The sequence below is a fragment of the Lactuca saligna genome, chromosome 8 (genome assembly GCF_052625555.1).
Source record: "Lactuca saligna cultivar CGN05327 chromosome 8, ASM5262555v1, whole genome shotgun sequence".
NCBI classification, from domain to species: Eukaryota; Viridiplantae; Streptophyta; class Magnoliopsida; order Asterales; family Asteraceae; genus Lactuca; species Lactuca saligna.
The window spans coordinates 238,560,899-238,581,282 of record NC_136424.1 but is presented as its reverse complement, the minus strand read 5'-3'; the positions used below and the strand labels follow the sequence as shown (position 1 = coordinate 238,581,282).

The 20,384-nt window shown below is 42.1% G+C and overlaps 1 protein-coding gene across 2 annotated transcripts; it reads right to left on the bottom strand.

Moving 5' to 3' along the window:
• Positions 1-270: 270 nt before the first annotated feature.
• LOC145008987 (Galactose oxidase/kelch repeat superfamily protein) lies at positions 271-4,290 on the bottom strand. Of its 2 annotated transcripts, none has more exons than XM_078967635.1 (5): positions 4,085-4,290; positions 2,820-2,890; positions 1,824-2,617; positions 1,449-1,706; positions 271-909 (listed from the first exon to the last, which is right to left on the bottom strand). In XM_078967635.1, the coding sequence occupies exons 3-5, from the start codon at positions 2,276-2,278 to the stop codon at positions 537-539; spliced, it is 1,086 nt and encodes a 361-aa protein (XP_078823761.1). In that variant the 5' UTR covers positions 2,279-2,617; positions 2,820-2,890; positions 4,085-4,290; the 3' UTR covers positions 271-536. The 2 variants fall into 2 exon arrangements, with proteins under 2 accessions (XP_078823761.1, XP_078823762.1); XM_078967636.1 differs by lacking the exon at positions 4,085-4,290 and adding an exon at positions 3,971-4,041.
• Between the last annotated feature and the right edge of the window lie 16,094 nt (positions 4,291-20,384).

Genomic DNA, 20,384 nt, shown 5'->3' with positions numbered 1-20,384 from the left:
ATGTGTAGAAGTTACCCTTTTAAAGACAACCCGTTTACACTAAACTTGAATTTAAACACAAGTCACAAGGTCTGGTTCAACCGACAATCTAACCACCACAAAACCATGTGAAAACGATTCATGTTCATTTCTCAACATCAACACGGGTTCAAGGGTCATTTTCATTTTCAAATATGAACATGTTTGTTTAATTATGAACATGGGTTATTGATGTAGATCCTATAACTTGTGATGTATATTGAACCAAACTTTCAAACACAAACACGAGACTCGAAACAAAAAAACGATTACACATTATTAATTAAATATAGTCGTCAACTTTAAGATGCGACCAAATGATTACACTTGAGCAAATCCAAAAAAAAAAAAAAGCACCGAATCTTTGCAACATATAGAAACAGTTCCCAATAAAAATATATAAATAGTTATACAACAGTTTCTCCTTCACACGTTCAAAATAATGTATTCTTGCAAATAACTAATTTCATAAAACCAATGAAAAGATTGTAAATAAATTCAAATACGATGAATTGTGGTTATGCCTTAATTGTGACACAGCACAAGCACAAACCAGAGGGCTTAATATTTGAAGTCTGCCATTCTGAACCAGGGGGTGCTTTTGGATCATACAGCAAAGTGTTATAACCTCCCTCCTCTTCTTCCAATGAAAAAAGCAACAACTTTTCTTCCATTATTCCAAACCGGAATCCCACACTTGAGCTTCCAATCACAGGCACAGACGCCATCTTCCACGAGTTATCCTCCGGGTTAAATATCGCCAGTTTTCTTTGGTTCTTCCATTCCATACAAAACAGCTTCTTCCCCACCACCGCATGAGCCGTCACCATCACACACCCGTTTTTTATCTCCCACCATTTGTGGTTTTCCGGATCGTACACATCCACAAACCTATTTTCAAATGCATCAAAACATATCATTACTTACAGGACCAGGTTGTACTACATTTGACATGCATTGGACCGAGACCAGTACCAGTACCGATGCCAATGAAACAAAAATCTAAACTTTTTGTCCCATCCAAAAAGGTGGGACATGGACTCGCTCTTGATCTCTCGTCTGTGCAAAAGACATAAATGCCCTCCTCGTTCTCATTGTCGAAAATAGCCCGACAAAACTTGTCCTGTCCCATCCAATCTTGTGTACCAAACACAGTCTGCGACTGTGTTTGTTGCACGAGGCAGGACTAAATGGGACTGGACAAGCTTTGTCGGGCTATTTTCGACAATGAGGACGAGGAGGGCATTTACGTCTTTTGCACAGACGAGAGATCGAAAGCGAGTCCATGTCCCACCTTTTTAGGTGGGACAAAAAGTTTAGATTTTTGTTTCATTGGTATCGGTACTGGTACCGATCTCAATCCAATGCATGTCAAACGCAGTACAACCTGATACAGATTATCTTATATAAGTGTTGTGGGATGAACGAACCTTGAATTTCCGATTGTGAAGCTTGACCGACCGCCCATAACGTAGAGCTTACCCTCGAACGCACAAGCAAAGCAACCCCAACGTGGGCGGCGAATCGACTCGATTACAGTCCATTTGTTGGTTTCAGGGTTATAAGCCTCGGCACATGAGAGAGACTCTCCATCCATCCCATAACCCCCAACCGCATAAATCACACCATTAACTTCAGCACAAGCAAAATCATATCGCGGCACATTCATGTTTGCAATCTTGCTCCAGCTGCAATCATGAAATTATAATTATAATTCATATTAAAACAACAAACTTATGAACCACTCTTTCTTTATATATTAAGCATCTATATTGATATATAGATAAAGATAGAAACAAAGATACCTGTTAAGGCAAGAATCATACTGATATACATCAGAGGACACAGATCCAACACCATCAATGATGGAATAGCCAGCCATGACAACAAGTTTCCCGTTAAGAGCCACAACACCAAAACCAGCTTTTACAGGGCCAGGCATGGGAGACAAGACAAATCGTTTATTTCCTAAACAATCCAAAACCTCCCAATGAGTCCCTTCTCCTTCACTATCCATAGTCAAAACATAAAGCCACTCCTCAACCAAACCAGCAAGTTTCCTTACAACAATAAACTCCTTACTTTTCATAAAAGACCTCCATCTCCTTGACACTCCTCCCATTCTTGGAAAATATGACCTCGGAACAAGGGCAAGACAGTACTTTGCAATATCATCGGGCAGCCCGGGCAACATCGGGCAGGCAAAATCATCATCATCATCAACAACAACCTGAGAACCGGTCTTCCTCACCAATTCCATCACACCAATCTTTTAAGGGGAAAAAGGTAAATTCTTCACAGTTGATTAATTGATTCTTCTTGATTAGAAGAAAAGAATAGGAATGAAATTTGAGTTGATTTTACAAAAATTCATGGTACCCTTTACTTATAGGAATTTTACGAGGCCAATGCATGCATGAGGTTGCAGTACTGATGACTTGAGTTGTGAAAGCTGATGATTTTTTGTGTCTTGTCCAATCTGATTCAAATTCCATGCCAATTTTTGTGTTTCTAGAATACTTTTCTGTCTTTCTTTCACCCTGAATCACACCAACTTCTAAATTTTCGCTTTTGCTTTTAATCCGATACAGTGGCAAATCTGTTTATAATTAAAAAAAAATGAATTCACCATGAATCAAATCATATAACCAAAAGAGAGAAAGAGATGTCCGTCCATTAACTTTTAGGTTAAAGTATTACTTCTCAAATTCAAGATACAAATTTACAGGACTTTTGAATTCAAAAAATATGGTCAAAGTGGACATTAAAGAACAAATGAAATAATTAGAAGTAGATTATACCAGTCAAGGCCATATAAATTAGCTTAACCCCCTCTGACTTCCATTTTTCCTATAATAAAAAAATTAATCACCTGCAATAAAAAGAAAAGGGGAAGGGGAGTTAATTAGATTATAATCCAAGCAATATATTTTTAACATTTAAAAAGGTATATGTCATATTTAGCAAGAAGCAAGTGTTATGTATGTAGGTTTTGTTATGATGGATTCACATATTATGTCAGACAATTATCATGTGTACAATTAATTTTGCTTTGTTTAGGTGCTTTATCAAGATTAATCTATGAGATTGGCAATTGGTCAAAGTGAATTAATGATTAGCACTTAATTGAATAAACACTACACATGATTGATCTATTACAGCACTAAACTTACAGATAAAACATTCTAAAAGGGCAATACCTAGAAACACACCTACCCACCAGATACCACCCCCACCTACCCCACCAAACACCCAATAATGAATTCAAGAAAAAGGGAGAAGCATTAGATTCACGTGTTCATAAAGCTTATACCACAGTTTGACAATAGGGATGATTAGGTTTACCAAATTGCATCAATTATTAGTTTAATGCGACAAAACAAAAGCAATTTCTTGAAAAGGAAGAAGATAATGAGTTTGGCCATAAGTTTGACAATTACGGCAGATTTATTCTTCATAATTTGACTATTGGAACCTAATAGTAATCATTTCACAGCAAAAGTCAAACCTTATGATTATCTTCAGAAGCCAAAAAACAGCAGGTGATCCACAAACGTTGAGTATGGATGATTGAATTTATGAAAAGGAATAGAATTAGAAAGAATTTTTCTCCTAAAGATAATGGCGATCAATTGTTTCTTTCACACAGGGTAATTAATCAACAGCATTGAGTTCATCCTCAATAGACAAGAAAGAAATTTAGGGTTTACCCAAAAGGCGGGGGAGAAAAGGGAGTATGAATCTAAAAGAAAAGAAAATTCCAGATATCTTGCAGAGATATACAAAATAAAATAAAATAATTAGATCTATCAACAAAATCTATTAAAGCAAGAAAAAAACATGCGCCTAATTTCGATCTTACGTCAATATTTCCACAAGAATCATGAAAAGCAAGTAAGCACAAAATACCCAGATTGAGTTAATTTTGAGAAAACATCCATTTAGATCTTACAATGGCATGAGGAAATCAGAACAAACTGTAAACAATCGAACAAAATGACAAAGAAAACCGCATCAAATTACGTCGAAACCAAAACGTATGAACAAAAACATGCGAATATATTACCTGAAGAGACGAGAGTTTGAGTGGATTAGATGTGTTGTTACGATAGGAGTGGATGATTGATAGCAATGTAGGCGGATTGATATAGAGACCCTAAAATCAAGGTGAAGGGATAAAATTTTGACAGAATCAGACCCACGTCAGTCAATGTCGGGATGATAAATTGGATGAGATTTCGAATATCGACCCATGCGGTGATGAAAGTGACCAGAATTTGCTTGTGCAATTTAATCCATTTCTTTTTTAATCTGCCAATAAAAAAGTAGCAGTTCGTGGTGCTGGATAAAATTATTAATTCGTGGTGCTAGATTAAATTATAAAGAAAAATAAATAGATAAAATTATATATTGTAAATTTGTAGTTGCATGTGTATATAGTCAGATAGGTAGCATAATTAGTTGAAACCAGTTGGATAGAAATGAATAATTCAGTGTTAAAATAAAACTGTCAGCATATGAGGGTTATATTTTGTATTTATCAACAGTTAGAGGTAGTTTTTGTAATTAATCCTAAGTAGCTACTATAAGACCAAGTGTATTGTATTTTCTTTTACGTTTTTTTAATCGGAAAATACCGTAAATATTCAAAAAATAGGGGTATTTTCAAAAAATATACATAAAAATAAACTTTTCCGGATATAGACATGCATTCCGCAGAGGTAGTTCCGCGGAATCTACTGTAGCTCCGCGGAATGGCAAAATCGTAAATAAATCAATGTATTAAAAAAAAAAAAAACCCCTCAAGATCCATTCCGCGGAGGTAGCTCCGATGAATGGATCTTTAGTGTTTTTTTTTTTCCTTCCTCACATCAATTTTTCGGGGTTTATATTCATTTCCCAATCTAATTGTTTTTAAGAAAAGATTATCATACTATTATAATCTTTACCTGAAAATAATTAGTTGAAGAATTAATATAAACCTCGAAAAATCGATATGAAAAAAAAAAAAAAAAAACCCTCAAGATCCATTCCGCGGAGGGTCCTCCGCGGAATGTATGTCTATAGCTGGAAAAATCAAATTTTGTGACTAAATTTAGAAATTCACCCCCATTTTTTGTCTAATTATGGTATTTTCCCATTTTTAATCGAATACGGAGGCATCGGTTGCAGTTTCTACGACATATCCAAACTTCATCCCCTTGATCTATTGATCCATATATATGTTTTACTACATGATATTAGAGAGCTTTAAGTATACTTCAACTAAAAATTATGTTATCATTTTTTTTTCTTTTAATGAATCGGTATTTACATATGCATTTTATCAAGCCCTAAACATATCTTGAATGAAGGCGATGCCCTTATTTTACTTACTTGAATCACTTTGTTAAAGTAGCCATAACCCACCCACCGTCCCACTTAGAGGTCGTTTGATAGTTGCTAATTGGGTTAGAAGCTCTGACTGGATTAACTTTTGACTGAAATTTGTTGTTTGATTTTGCATCTGTCTGACTGTACAAAATGACTATATTACCCTCAAACAACAATTTTTTTTTTGTAGTAATTCCTTTATGCTAACCATTTAATTTATAATTTTACCGTGTAATTTACTACCAATCTAAAAATTTTTTGCTTATAAGAACATAACAGAAGGATAAAATGATGTAATTTACAACTATTCTTCAAAAAAAACTAACATGGAGGTTCAACTATACATGTTAAAAACAGCTATGAAGAAGCAATTTGTAACGACCCGTTCCCGGTATGTTGATTTATTGGTAATTATAGTGAGTTTTTCAAGAGGGACTCGGCGAGTTCTAGCCTGACTCGCCGAGTAGGGTCGCGTCTGAGGGCACGCGTGAGCCGGGGACTCGACGAGTCCATATCCCCGACTCGGCGAGTCCATCTGTCTGGGTGAAACCCTAAAATCCCCGGGTTGCCCACTATTTATACCACCTTATAGCCCCCATTCTCGCATCCCTCACCCTGAGAACGCAGTGATAGAGCCCCAAACCTCCATTGAAGAGCTTATATGTGTTTTGGTGCCATTTTGTGAAGGTGTGAAGAAGGAGAAGAAGGAAGAAGCAAGGAGAAGTGTTGTAGTGCAAAGATCCAAGGCCAAATCAGAGTTAATTGAGGTATTTTCGGAGTTCCATCTTGTTATATGCTTTAAACTTCCTTTAGAGCTCTCCTAAGAGCTAGTTGATGCTTGTTCCAAGCCTTACACTTTCATGAACGTCTTATTAAGTCGATATATCTATGGATCTGAATGTTGGGGTGTTGTAGAGCCCAGATCTACTGTCTTTTTGGAGTTATATTGCATGATAACCATAGATCTACCCATTTTGTGCATCTTTTAGCCTTATTTCCCTTATTCATGAGGTTGTGCACGTAAAGTTTCCACTTTACGTGGTAAAACAGCTTATTGGACTCAGATCTATCAATTGTATGCATTGGATTCAAACAAAATCAAGTAAAAATCAGTTGCATGGCGGCGACTCGGCGAGTCGGAAGAACGACTCGACGAGTCGGGTCGCGAGTCCCGAGTCCTTCAGTTTTATCAGTGTCGAGTGGACGAGGTGAGTCAGGAAGTGGACTCAGCGAGTTGAGAGTAGACTCAGTGATGGAGGGACTCGACGAGTTTGTTCATACAACTCGGCGAGTCCAAGGCAATCTTCTTGGGATCAAGAACAACTCGTCGAGTCTGTTCATACGACTCGGCAAGTCGGATGAAGATTGTCTGAGTTCTTGGATCAAGAGGGTACTCGTCGAGTCGATGCTAGACTCGACGAGTAGCAGTGAGTAAGGGGAAAAGTGAGAGTAGGACTCGGCGAGTTGGGTGGCCCAACTCGGCGAGTCAGCCCAAAAGAGAGTTGACTTTGACCAAGGGTAAAAGAGTCATTTTACCCCAAGCATAGTGTTTAGTATTTGATTGAGTGTGTTTATGGACTTGTAGCCGAGGAGATTCAGGAGCAGCCGCCGTTAGCTTTCCGAGCCACACACTCAGCAGCCAGCTTACGAGGTGAGTTTCCTTCCAGTAGGAACGGGTCTAAGGCCACATTGTCGGCCCGTTCAGTTAGCAGTAGTTTCCGGATTTAGGTCCGATGCAGTAGTTAGTATGTTCGATGCCTTCGTGGTTCGAACATGATTTGTGTGCTATGTTTTATGTGTTAAGTATTATGTGTTCCGGGCCACGACTCGATGTAGCATGTCGTATATGTGTTACGCTAGTTGATGTGTTATGCTATGCCATGTTCAGTCAGTCAGTTCCGGACTTTGGTCCGATGCAGTTAGTTCCGGACTTCGGTCCGATGCAGGGGACAAGGTCCCAGTCAGTTCCGGACTTCGGTCCGATGCAGTTAGTTCCGGACTTCGGTCCGATGCAGGGGACAAGGTCCCAGTCAGTTCCGGACTTCGGTCCGATGCAGTTAGTTCCGGACTTCGGTCCGATGCAGTTAGTTCCGGACTTCAGTCCGATGCAGGGGACAAGGTCCCAGACAGTTCCGGACTTCGGTCCGATGCAGTTCCGGACTTCGATCCGATGCAGTTCCGGGCTTCGGCCCGATGCAGTTGGCAAGGCCCAATATGTGTTTATGTGTTATTGTATGGTATGTGGTAGTTTGGGGGAGCTCACTAAGCTTCGTGCTTACAGTTTCAGTTTTGGTTTCAGGTACTTCCGCAAGCAAAGGGAAGAGCTCGGGGTGACAGCATCGCACACACCGTAGCATAGCTTTTATCCTGGGGATGTCTCTTGATGTTTTGGATTGATGTAGTATGAAACAGTTTCCCGCACAATATTTTATTATGTTTTGAGGATACATCGCGTATGTTTTATGTTATGATACTTATATTATGGTTTGATTATATGGAAAAAACGAAAATTTTTGGGTCGTGTTTTTGGGTCGTTTCAAGTTGGTATCAGAGCCCTGGTTTGAGGGATTCGGATACACTTCCGGGTGTATCTGAACTCAAACTAAGGGAAATAAAAGATTTTAGTAAGATAAAAACGTTTTACAAAAAGAATTTTGAAAGCACTTGGAAAGAAAGAATTGTTTTTAACAAGATAGAGGTGTGTGCATGCGGTCAGCCGAGCTCAAGTAAGTACTCCCAAATTACCCATACAAGTTATTTGTTCAGTTTCAGTTTTAGTAGAACAGCATGCTAGTATAGGGCTAAGGATCTAGGAGAATGCCTTATGTGCCTGCTTATGTGTTACAGCTTTATGAGTATTGCATGCTAGAATTGAGTAGACAGTAGTAGGATAGCCTGTTTAGGTTATGCCTGATAGTATGAGCTTAGCATCCTATGCTAGTGCAGTTTCTTATTATAAGAATAGTTTTGCCTGAGTCTATTTCCCGTGTCCGAATGCTGCTTGCTTCGTGCTTAGTGGGGTTCTGAGTAGTGGGAGTTAGCCATTAGGTGAACACGTCACACCACATGTGATCAGGTTTGAATAATCCCAGAGTGCTGGAACTGGCTCTACTGCGCAGCTCTTGTTTGAGTCCAACTGTTGTAGGGACGGATCTTTTACTTGAAGGATTATCTGATCCTCATCACATGTGATGGTGTTTAGGTGGTGGCTAACTGGCATTATGAGGAGACCTACAGCAGCTGAGGACCAGTCGCGTTGAGCTTGAAGTTTCCCTAGGGCAAGCCTAGGATGAGAGTAGCAGAGAATGGCAGTAGTAGAAGTGACTTGGTGGAGTCAAGGCAGTTCTTGAGGAAAGTACGGATAGATGTGGAAGGTAGTAGGGGCCCATACTACTGAAAGCAGAGGATCCGTACTCGAATTAAGGAAGGCCAAGACAAGACCAGGAAGCTAGTAGTAGTATCATGATCCCTTGAGATATTTCAGTGTTATGATGTTGTTATGATATGTTTCAGAATGGTAGTTTTGCGTCCGAGGCCAGCAGCCGGCTGTTCAGATGCCGGAGGGGGATCAGGATCGGGATCAGGCCCGGAGGCCGGGCAGATGGATGAGCAGACTAGAGAGTTCCTTTCTTCTGAGGTTACCCGCATCATACTAGAGCAGACTCCTGTGATCTTCGGTTCGATCAAGGAGGGTATTTTAGAGCTGATGGATGAGAGATTGAGTACTTTCCGTGCCGAGATGGCGGCCGTGATGGGGTCGCGCACACTTACGTTCAGGGAGTTCAGGGCATGCGGGGCTCCAGACTATCATGGGGCGCGGGACCCCATAGCGAGTACCAGATGGTTGGCGGATGTGGCCAACGCTTTCCACACTAGCAGGTGTCCCGAGGGGGACAAGGTCAGATTGGCGTCCTGTCTTCTGAAGGACAGGGCACGGGATTGGTGGGAGGAGGTCGGACATGCCATCGGGGATGATGCGGCATTGGATGCCATGACCTGGGCTGATTTCTCTACCAGGTTCAGGGTGGAGTTTGCACCGGTCATCGAGGTGCAACAGTTAGCTAGGGAGTTCCAGGATCTTACCCTGACTACAGAGACAGTGGCGGAGATCACCACCAAGTTCAGGGAGAGGGCCCTTCTTGTTCCTCAGTATGCAGCCGATGAGGAGATGAAGAAGGCCCGTTATCATGAGATGCTGCGGAGTGACATCCGCATGTTTGTGAGTCAGTCCAGTTGTAAAACGCTGGACGACATGATTGCTAGAGCCAGAGAGAGGGAGATTGATCTCGAGATGGAGAAGAAGAGGAAACCGGAGGCGGTTTCGTGTTTAGGCAGTGTGGGCAAAAAGCCCAAGGTTTCAGATCACAGGTCCAGGGGTCAGCAGAGCCACGGTCGGTGTGGCAAGTGTGGGAGGTTGCACGAGGGGGCGTGCAAGGCAGGGAGTTCCGGCTGCTACAAGTGCGGTCGGACTGGGCATTTGAGTAGGGATTGTACGGCCCCTGCTACTACGGTTACAGCATCAGATCTGATTTGCTTTCAGTGCAATCAGAGGGGACACAAAAGGTCCCAGTGTCCCAGTTTAGCTGCAGCAGGGAAGGTGGTTGCACCTGCCCTTGCCACCTTGAGGATTACGGATGGCCGGCAGGGCCGAGCTGATGCGCCAGTAGCGAAGAGCAGGGCATTTCAGATGACAACAGAGGAGGCGCGAGCGACTCCTGATGTGGTGACGGATATGAATCTTTCCTTCATCTTTTGTTATTATATCGTTTGTATATTACTTGATGATATGTTTTATTTAGGGTCGTTCTCGGTGAACGGCATCCCTGCTTTGGTATTGTTCGATTCGAGGGCTACCCGATCATTTGTATCGCTTGCGCTTAGCAAGAGACTTAGCAGAGCTCCCGAGGAGCTGGATTGTCCACTAGAGGTTGAGATAGCAGATGATAGGACCGTGAGGGTCGATAGAGTACATAGAGGGTGTTCCCTTCAGATATTTGATGAGCAGTTTTCAGTGGACCTGGTTCCTATTCCCCTGCGTGGGAATAAAGTTATTGTGGGCATGGATTGGCTGAGCCCCAATGGGGCGGTGATTGATTGTGAGCTACAGCTAGTGAGGGTTCGCACTCCCAGTGGGGGAGAGATAGTGATTCAGGGCGAGAGGCCCCAGCGAGGACCGATCTTTTGTTCCGCCGCGAGGGCGAGGCGCTATGTTCAGCAGGGTTGCGCCGGTTTTGTAGCTTACGTCTTGGATGCCCGGGAGAAGGGAAAGACGACGATTGATGATGTTCCTGTTGTTCGTGACTACCTGGATGTGTTTCCCGAGGATTTGCCGGGGATACCTCCAGAGAGGCAGGTTGAGTTCAGGATCGACCTAGTTCCTGGTGCGGCTCCGATAGCCAAAGCACCGTATCGACTTGCTCCCCCTGAGATGCAGGATTTGTCTACACAGCTTCAGGAGCTGTTAGACAAGGGTTTCATTCGGCCTAGCAGTTCGCCTTGGGGAGCGCCGATCTTATTTGTGAGGAAGAGGATGGGTCGCATCGTATGTGCATTGATTATCGGGAGTTGAACAAAGTAACGGTGAAGAACCGTTACCCACTTCCGAGGATAGATGACTTGTTTGATCAGCTTCAGGGAGCGTCTTGGTTCTCCAAGATCGATCTACGCTCCGGTTATCATCAGATGAGGGTTAGAGATGAGGATGTACAGAAGACTGCTTTAAGGACCCGGTATGGTCATTATGAGTTCATGGTGATGCCATTTGGGCTCACCAATGCCCCAGCCGCATTCATGGATCTCATGAACCGCGTGTGCAGACCGATGCTGGATCGGTCGGTGATAGTGTTTATAGATAACATATTGGTGTATTCCAAGACATAGGGGCAGCACGAGGAGCACCTGCGGGAGGTGTTGGAGACTTTGAGGAGGGAGAGACTTTTCGCAAAGTTCTCAAAGTGTGAGTTCTGGTTGCGCGAGGTGTAGTTTCTTGGACATCTCGTCAACCAGAAGGGTATTTTGGTAGATCCAGCCAAGATTGAGGCCGTGATGCAGTGGGAGGTCCCGAGGTCTCCATCTGAGATTCGGAGCTTCCTGGGGTTGGCAGGGTATTATCGGAGATTTATTCAGGACTTCTCCAAGATAACAGTGCCGCTCACCCGACTAACCAAGAAGTCGGTGGTTTTTCGTTGGGGGCCTGAGCAGCAGGCGGCATTCGAGACTCTCAGGCAGAGATTGTGCGAGGCTCCGATCCTTACCTTGCCAGAAGGAGTAGAGGATTTCGTAGTCTATTGTGATGCTTTGATCACAAGTATGGGAGCAGTATTGATGCAGTGAGGCCATGTAGTAGCTTATGCCTCGAGACAGTTGAAGCCTCACGAGGCTAATTATCCTACCCACGATTTGGAGCTGGGGGCGGTTGTGTTTGCCCTCAAGATTTGGAGACATTACCTTTATGGGGTCCGCTGTACTATTTACACGGATCACAAGAGTTTGCGATATCTTATGGATCAGCCGAGTTTGAACATGAGACAGAGGAGATGGTTAGACGTGCTGAAGGACTATGACTGTGAGATCCTTTATCATCCAGGGAAGGCCAATGTGGTGGCCGACGCCCTGAGCCGCAAGGTGTTGACGGCCCCTATCAGAGATCTGTGTATGAGGATGACAGTGATCACTCCGTTGTTGGAGCGGATCAAGGAGGCTCAGATGGAGGGCCTCAAGGAGAAGAGGCAGAAGTGTGAGAGGATAGTGGGCTGAGTAGCTTCATTTGATTACGACAGTCGGGGTTTGTTGACGCTTCATGGTAGGATATGGGTACCGTACTGGGGTGGGGTGCGGCAAGTATTGATGGACGAGGCTCATAAGTCTCGATTTTCTATCCACCCAGGAGCGACGAAGATGTATCGAGATCTTCGATCTGATTATTGGTGGCCCTGCATGAAGCGAGATGTCGCTTGGTATGTGGAGAGATGTTTGACCTGTCGGAAGGTCAAGGCGGAGCACCAGAGACCTCACGGCAAGATGCAGCCGTTAGACATTCCCGTGTGGAAATGGGAGGACATCACCATGGATTTTGTCACCAAACTCCCCAGGACCGCACGCGGGGTGGACTCGATATGGGTAGTAGTGGACCGGTTGACGAAGAGTGCCCATTTTATTCCGATTCAGGAGAGTATATCGGCGGAAAAGTTAGCCGATATCTATGTGCGAGAGATTGTGGCACGTCATGGAGTGCCGGTATCAGTGGTGTCGGACCGAGATGTTCGTTTCACGTCCAGATTCTGGAAGCGATTCCACGACGAGATGGGTACTCGTCTCCATTTCAGCACCGCTTTTCATCCTCAGACTGACGGGCAGAGCGAGAGGACGATTCAGACTCTCGAGGACATGCTTAGGGCATGTGTTCTAGATTTTGGGGGCAGTTGGGATACGTATCTTCCGTTAGCGGAATTCTCGTATAACAACAGTTATCATGCAAGCATTGATCGACCTCCTTTTGAGATGTTATATGGCAGGAAGTGCAGGACCCCGATTTGTTGGGGCGAGGCCGGTCAGCGAGTCATAGGGAGCACCGAAGTGGTGCTCAAGACGACGGAATTGATCCAGCAGGTCCGTAGTAGGCTGCAGACTGCGCAGAGTTGGTAGAAGAGCTACGCCGACAGGAGGCGTTCGGACTTGGAGTTCCAGGTGGGAGATATGGTTCTTCTGAAAGTCTCACATTGGAAAGGTGTCATCAGGTTCCGGAAGAGGGGCAAATTGGGCCCCAGATTTATTGGTCCCTTCAGGGTTTTGGCCCGGGTGGGTCGGGTTGCTTATCGGTTAGATCTTCCTGAGGAGCTTAGGCTGATACACAACACCTTCCACGTGTCGCAGTTGAGGAAGTGTTTGGTGGATGAGACAGCAGTCGTTCCCTTAGAGGACATTCAGGTTGATAGCGGCCTAAATTATATCGAGAAGCCGGTCGCGATTCTGGAACGGAAGACCAAGACCTTGAGGAACAAGGTAATTCAGCTAGTAAAGGTGCAGTGGCAGCACCGGAAGGGGTCTAAATGGACGTGGGAGGCTGAGGAGGAGATGAGAGCGCACTACCCGGAGTTATTTGCAGATCCAGCCGTAGCAGACTTCGAGGACGAAGTCTGAGATAAGTGGGGGAGAATTGTAACGACCCGTTCCCTGTATGTTGATTTATTGGTAATTATAGTGAGTTTTTCAAGAGGGACTCGGCGAGTTCTAGCCTGACTCGCCGAGTAGGGTCGCGTCTGAGGGCACGCGTGAGCCGGGGACTCAACGAGTCCATATCCCCGACTCGGCGAGTCCATCTGTCTGGGTGAAACCCTAAAATCCCCGGGTTACCCACTATTTATACCACCTTATAGCCCCCATTCTCGCCTCCCTCACCCTGAGAACGCAGTGATAGAGCCCCAAACCTCCATTGAAGAGCTTATATGTGTTTTGGTGCCATTTTGTGAAGGTGTGAAGAAGGAGAAGAAGGAAGAAGCAAGGAGAAGTGTTGTAGTGCAAAGATCCAAGGCCAAATCAGAGTTAATTGAGGTATTTTCGGAGTTCCATCTTGTTATATGCTTTAAACTTCCTTTAGAGCTCTCCTAAGAGCTAGTTGATGCTTGTTCCATGCCTTACACTTGCATGAACATCTTATTAAGTCGATATATCTATGGATCTGAATGTTGGGGTGTTGTAGAGCCCAGATCTACTGTCTTTTTGGAGTTATATTGCATGATAACCATAGATCTACCCATTTTGTGCATCTTTTAGCCTTATTTCCCTTATTCATGAGGTTGTGCACGTAAAGTTGGAAACTTTACATGGTAAAACAGCTTATTGGACTCAGATCTATCAATTGTATGCATTGGATTCAAACAAAATCAAGTAAAAATCAGTTGCATGGCGGCGACTCGGCGAGTCGGAAGAACGACTCGACGAGTCGGGTTGCGAGTCCCGAGTCCTTCAGTTTTATCAGTGTCGAGTGGACGAGGTGAGTCAGGAAGTGGACTCAGCGAGTTGAGAGTAGACTCAGTGATGGAGGGACTTGACGAGTTTGTTCATACAACTCGGCGAGTCCAAGGCAATCTTCTTGGGATCAAGAACAACTCGTCGAGTCTGTTCATACGACTCGGCGAGTCGGATGAAGATTGTCTGAGTTCTTGGATCAAGAGGGTACTCGTCGAGTCGATGCCACACTCGACGAGTAGCAGTGAGTAAGGGGAAAAGTGAGAGTAGGACTCGGCGAGTTGGGTGGCCCAACTCGGCGAGTCAGCCCAAAAGAGAGTTGACTTTGACCAAGGGTAAAAGAGTCATTTTACCCCAAGCACAGTGTTTAGTATTTGATTGAGTGTGTTTATGGACTTGTAGCTGAGGAGATTCAGGAGCAGCCGCCGTTAGCTTTCCGAGCCACACACTCAGCAGCCAGCTTACGAGGTGAGTTTCCTTCCAGTAGGAACGGGTCTAAGGCCACAATGCCGGCCCGTTCAGTTAGCAGTAGTTTCCGGATTTAGGTCCGATGCAGTAGTTAGTATGTTCGATGCCTTCGTGGTTCGAACAGGATTTGTGTGCTATGTTTTATGTGTTAAGTATTATGTGTTCCGGGCCACAGCTCGATGTAGCATGTCGTATATGTGTTACGCTAGTTGATGTGTTATGCTATGCCATGTTCAGTCAGTCAGTTCCGGACTTCGGTCCGATGCAGTTAGTTCCGGACTTCGGTCCGATGCAGGGGACAAGGTCCCAGTCAGTTCCGAACTTCGGTCCGATGCAGGGGACAAGGTCCCAGTCAGTTCCGGACTTCGGTCCGATGCAGTCAGTTCCGGACTTCGGTCCGATGCAGTTAGTTCCGGACTTCGGTCTGATGCAGGGGACAAGGTCCCAGACAGTTCCGGAGTTCGGTCCGATGTAGTTCCGGACTTCGGTCCGATGCAGTTCCGGGCTTCGGCCCGATGCAGTGGGCAAGGCCCAATATGTGTTTATGTGTTATTGTATGGTATGTGGTAGTTTGGGGGAGCTCACTAAGCTTCGTGCTTACAGTTTCAGTTTTGGTTTCAGGTACTTCCGCAAGCAAAGGGAAGAGCTCGGGGTGACAGCATCGCACACACCGTAGCATAGATTTTATCCTGGGGATGTCTCTTGATGTTTTGGATTGATGTAGTATGAAACAGTTTCCCACACAATATTTTATTATGTTTTGAGGATACATCGCGTATGTTTTATGTTATGATACTTATATTATGGTTTGATTATATGGAAAAAACGAAAATTTTTGGGTCGTGTTTTTGGGTCGTTTCACAATTCATGATTTGTATATGCAGTAGCTTCATCATCTTGATCTCCAATCCAATTCAGAAAGCTGGAGGGTTCTCAACTTCATCACTTTGATTCCAATATATCTTTGAATATCCTGAATTGGAAAGAATAGTGGTTGATGCTTTGAATATTCTAATTTGTAAAAGATGTAAAAAGTACTTTGCTTCGGTTGAAATTGGATTATTGCACATTTTATTCATTAATGCTATAAGATTAAATCCCAACTGTAAAGTTGTAGCACCTGATTCCTGGTACGTAAAAATTCATCTTAGTGTTTTTTTTTTTCATTTTTAGCCTTGGACTCGGCGAGTTGTAGGTCCGACTCGCCGAGTAGAGACGTGATCCGGAACACGTTTAAGTTGGCAACTCGGTGAGTCCCCGCTGTCTGATGAAACCCTAAATTTCAAGGGTTTGCACCCTATTTAAACCCTCTTATCCGCCCCTAAGCTCGCCCCCTTCACCCTCAGAGCTCCCAACATCGTTTATACCCCTATTCCTTGTGAGATTGAAGTGTTTTGGTGTGTTCTTGAAGATTTTGAGGAGAAAGAAGAGTAGATCAAGAAGAGGAGAATGAGGTCAGGCATCCTTGTGTCATCTCAGCGTTTTCCTTGAGGTATAACTCGTTTCCTCTCTGTTTTCATGCTTGTAGTCTCTATTAGCTACATGAAAGTCCTTCTTGAGCCATTCCCTAAACTTTTGTGCATTGTGGGTTGTAATAAGTTGTTAGCCTCTAGATCTAGGCATGATTGAGTCCCTGGAGCTTGGATCTACTGCCTTTATGGAGTCATATTGCATGAAAGCCCTAGATCTACTCTTTTGGTGCATTTTGAGCCCTAAAACCTTCATTGATGATTATTTACACGTAAAGTTGGAAACTTTACGTGTAATTCATGCCCTAGAAACCCAGATCTATGAATGGCATGAGTTGGATTCAAGAAAAATCGAGTGTATAGTAATTGCTGTTGGATTAATGTCTAAGTCCATAACTATAATTGGTAAGCCTTGACCCGACCCGGCATGGTCCATTTGGGTTGCATACCATCATGCACTTGGATAGACTATAATGAGAGAAATAAGACACTTATGGTTATTAATATATTATAAGTTCTAGTATATTAATAATAAGAATAATAAGATTATTTAATTAGTGTTGATCAAGAGTTAATCTAGGATTTATTAAGTGATCAATAGAAGACTAATTAAATATATGGGTTGATTGTGTAAATCATCCATACTTATATAGTGGGCTAATGCTCCATGGATAATCAAGTTGGGCTAAAACCCATAGGATGGTCCATGGATGCTCCATGGTGTATTTGAACCCATGGATCCAAGGAAATGGAAAGCCATGACAATTAAGGATTTACCCTAATTGTAACACTATATAAAGATCTTATTCTTGACAAAAATCAGCCACTAGAATCACATTAGAAAGTGAAGAAGAGGGCTAGCCGATTTCATGAAGTATAGAACTCTCTCAAGTTATTCTAAGTGTTTTGATGATTGTGATTCCATTTGAGGCTTCCACACTACTGGGTCTAGGCACTCAAGCTTCATGAAGACTTTCTACATCAAAGAGGTATGTATTCTATCTTGTTACACTCGTTGTTTTGTATGCTAGATTAGGATAATACCTTGGATATTCTTATTTGCATGTATAATAGAGAAAACATAGATCCAAGGTATTTAGGGTTGCATGTACACTTAGGAGTGTTAGAATGCTCAAAACCCAACAGTGGTATCAGAGCCTAGGCTTGTTTTCTTGTTATACTTGCAATAGAAGCTGAAAAATCGAGTTTTGATGCTGTCAGCCCAGCAGACTCGCCGAGTCCATGAAGGGACTCGACGAGTCCAAGGCAAAATGCATCCAACTCGTCGAGTTGGACCCCAGACAACATATTTTCGAGGTTTTTGGCTAGAAATGGACTAGGAACATTACCCTAAGTTGTTTTTGAACTTATAAACTTGTTTTTTAATGTGGTAATGTTCATGCTAATCCATTTTCAAAGATAATTGTCAATAGATTCATGTTTTGTATTATTTTAAGGTTTAGACTAATTACATGAAGAAGTTTGATATGAATTATCTTGTTCTTATGAGTTGCTTAGATTAATAGAAAAGTTAATTGAAATAGTTGTTTTCAATCCATTTTAATCTAAGAGTTGAGTATAAAATGTGTTTGTGTAACTTGTCCTCAAGTTACATGAAGAGTCACATTAAAGACTCATAAAACTCATAAAAATTGGTAATGGTTACAAAATGAAGAGTCTTGTGTCATTGAATTTTTTTTATGACTCCATAACTTGTCCTCAAGTTATGGAAGTTCAAGAGTCACTTCATTAAAGAGTAAAAGTGTAACCTTAATTAATTCCATAAGTTATAAAAATAAAGAAAAGTTAATTCTTTTATTAGTTTAAAAGTCTTCCATAAGTTATGGAACTTGAAGAGGTTTTTTGGATTAAAGCTACTTTAAACACATAAGTTATGGAATTAATTAGTTTTGAATAGTTTCAAAACTTGCCCTCAAGTTTTGGAATTTGAAAAGTTTTCACTTATGAATACTTTAATTCCAAGTTAGCCCTTAGAATTTTAAAAGTTAAAATTCAACACTTATACTATTTATAATATTAATGGTTAATTATTATATATATATGTATAAGAACAAGTCGTTTTACCGTTAGTAGGCCTCATTCACGAAACCGGTCTATAAGGTGGGTATAAGGTTGTTGCCTAGAAAATGGTGACTTAATGGGTGTCCACTCTCACCCACCGCTTGCTAGATCGGTGGAGGGTCGTTAGCCGAACGGGTAGGACAATGACTTTAAATTCTCCCTTCATTAAAAGTATTAATGATAAATACTAAGTAACTAAAATCTTAATAATTCCTAATCTTAGTTACTTTAGGAAAAATGTGAATTTGGTGCTAGCCCATGGAATTCACACTTTGTACCTTACCAAGTCGTTGGTGGAGCGTGTGTGGTTAACCGACACACTAACTTGGACTAGTAAGGACCACGAAGGGTGACTTAATGTTTGTCATAGATCAATGGAGCGTGTGTGGTTAACCGGCACATTGATTAGGTGATAATATTAAGGGTACCAAGTGAATTGGTATGGTTATTCACACCTTGTTTTGTGATCCTCGGCATCCCAGTCACAAAATTTGAGAGGTCACACTCGAGATTGAAACATGCCATTGAAAAGCTCAATGAATCTCAAAAGATCTAGGAATTTCAAATCCAATTAAAACCTAATAAATTATTTCGTTTTTCATGGTGGAAATTGGTGAATCGTCATTCGCCTACCTTCAAATATTTTATAGCTTGGATTACGGCATCCCTCTTCTAAGTTATAAAATAGTTTGTTGGGTCCTAGCCTTAATATTTCATATTGGGTGTCATATTAAGGACTTTAAATCAACTATCTTGAATATCTCCCAAAACATGTCTGGTTTAGACATTTATGATCTTCCCAAATCTCTTGAAGATGATGTTCCTCAACATCATGCTTCACTTCCTCTATCTCCTCCAATTATTATCCCCCACCTACAAGTTCTTGAAAAGTTTAAGGTCACTCGAGCCCTATTGGCAAGTAAAGGTCTTGGTGTGGTCACATCTTGGAGATGTAGTCACATATTGACAAGCCGGGAGAGTTGGGTGTCAAAGTCTTGAGAAAGTTGGTGGTTCAATCACTTTCTAAGTCACATAGTGAGTTCTTTTGGAACACTTATGAAAAAGACTATGACAAGACCCTTAATGATTTTATCTATTTGTTAAGATCAACTTCCTCAAAACTTGATGGACATTGACAATAGTGACACAAGAAATCCAGAAAAGCATTCTCTTCCCAATGGAAAGGGACCGGCCATAGTCAACTCTATTGACCAAACGGTAAAGAGAAAAACTAAGTCTGTGATAGTCCCGTGTACCATTATCAAAGGGTCCATATGTTTATATTGCCAAAGAAAGGGGCATTGGTTGCAAAGCTGCCATAATTTACCTAAGGATGTTAAAGTCGATAAGTTTGACTCTACTTCAGGTAAAGTCCACTATCTAACTCTGATAAGTTTCTATTCTGAGATTCTTGATACATGATGTGACTGGGTCACATGGTGATGTTTTAAGAATCAAAGAAAAGGTAAAGAAACTTAAAGAAAGAATATGCTGAATCTGATCGCATAGATGGATTTCTATCGCGTAGTTTGAAGATCGGATTCTTGAGCTACCTCTTAGGAGTTATAATATATTGCTTGTGAATAGATAACAACAAGGTTTTCATGTGGATTGTAAGGATAAGTTTTTCCGCAAAGTTTTAAAATAAAAGAAAAAAAGGGGTTTTAATTTTATTTATTTTAAAAAATATCCTTAGAATGGCATCTATGGAAAATTGTTGCTTATATGTTTCCAGTAATAGCAATATTGGAAAGTGGATTTGATTCTTTCATTTGTGGTAGTGTCTGAATTTACCAAATGAAGAAAGTTTTTCATCACCCAAGTTTCAATTTGACAGAAACTTGGAATCATACAAGTTGTATTGTATGATGAATGAAAATTTTCATCTTTGAAAAATTAAGACTAATTCTTTGATCACATGTATATGTGAGTCAATTGAAGGACTAAGGAATTAGGTACACTGGGTGTGCACTGGTCAAGGTCCACCACAAAGATTGATTTGTCGTG

Coding starts and splice junctions, on each gene's coding strand:
- LOC145008987 (XM_078967635.1), bottom strand. CDS start 2,278: ATGGAATTGGTGAGGAAGACCGGTTCTCAGGTTGTTGTTGATGATGAT. Junction 1,707..1,823: donor TATGATTCTTGCCTTAACAG/GTATCTTTGTTT, acceptor TCATGATTGCAG/CTGGAGCAAGATTGCAAACA. Junction 910..1,448: donor TTCACAATCGGAAATTCAAG/GTTCGTTCATCC, acceptor ATTTGAAAATAG/GTTTGTGGATGTGTACGATC.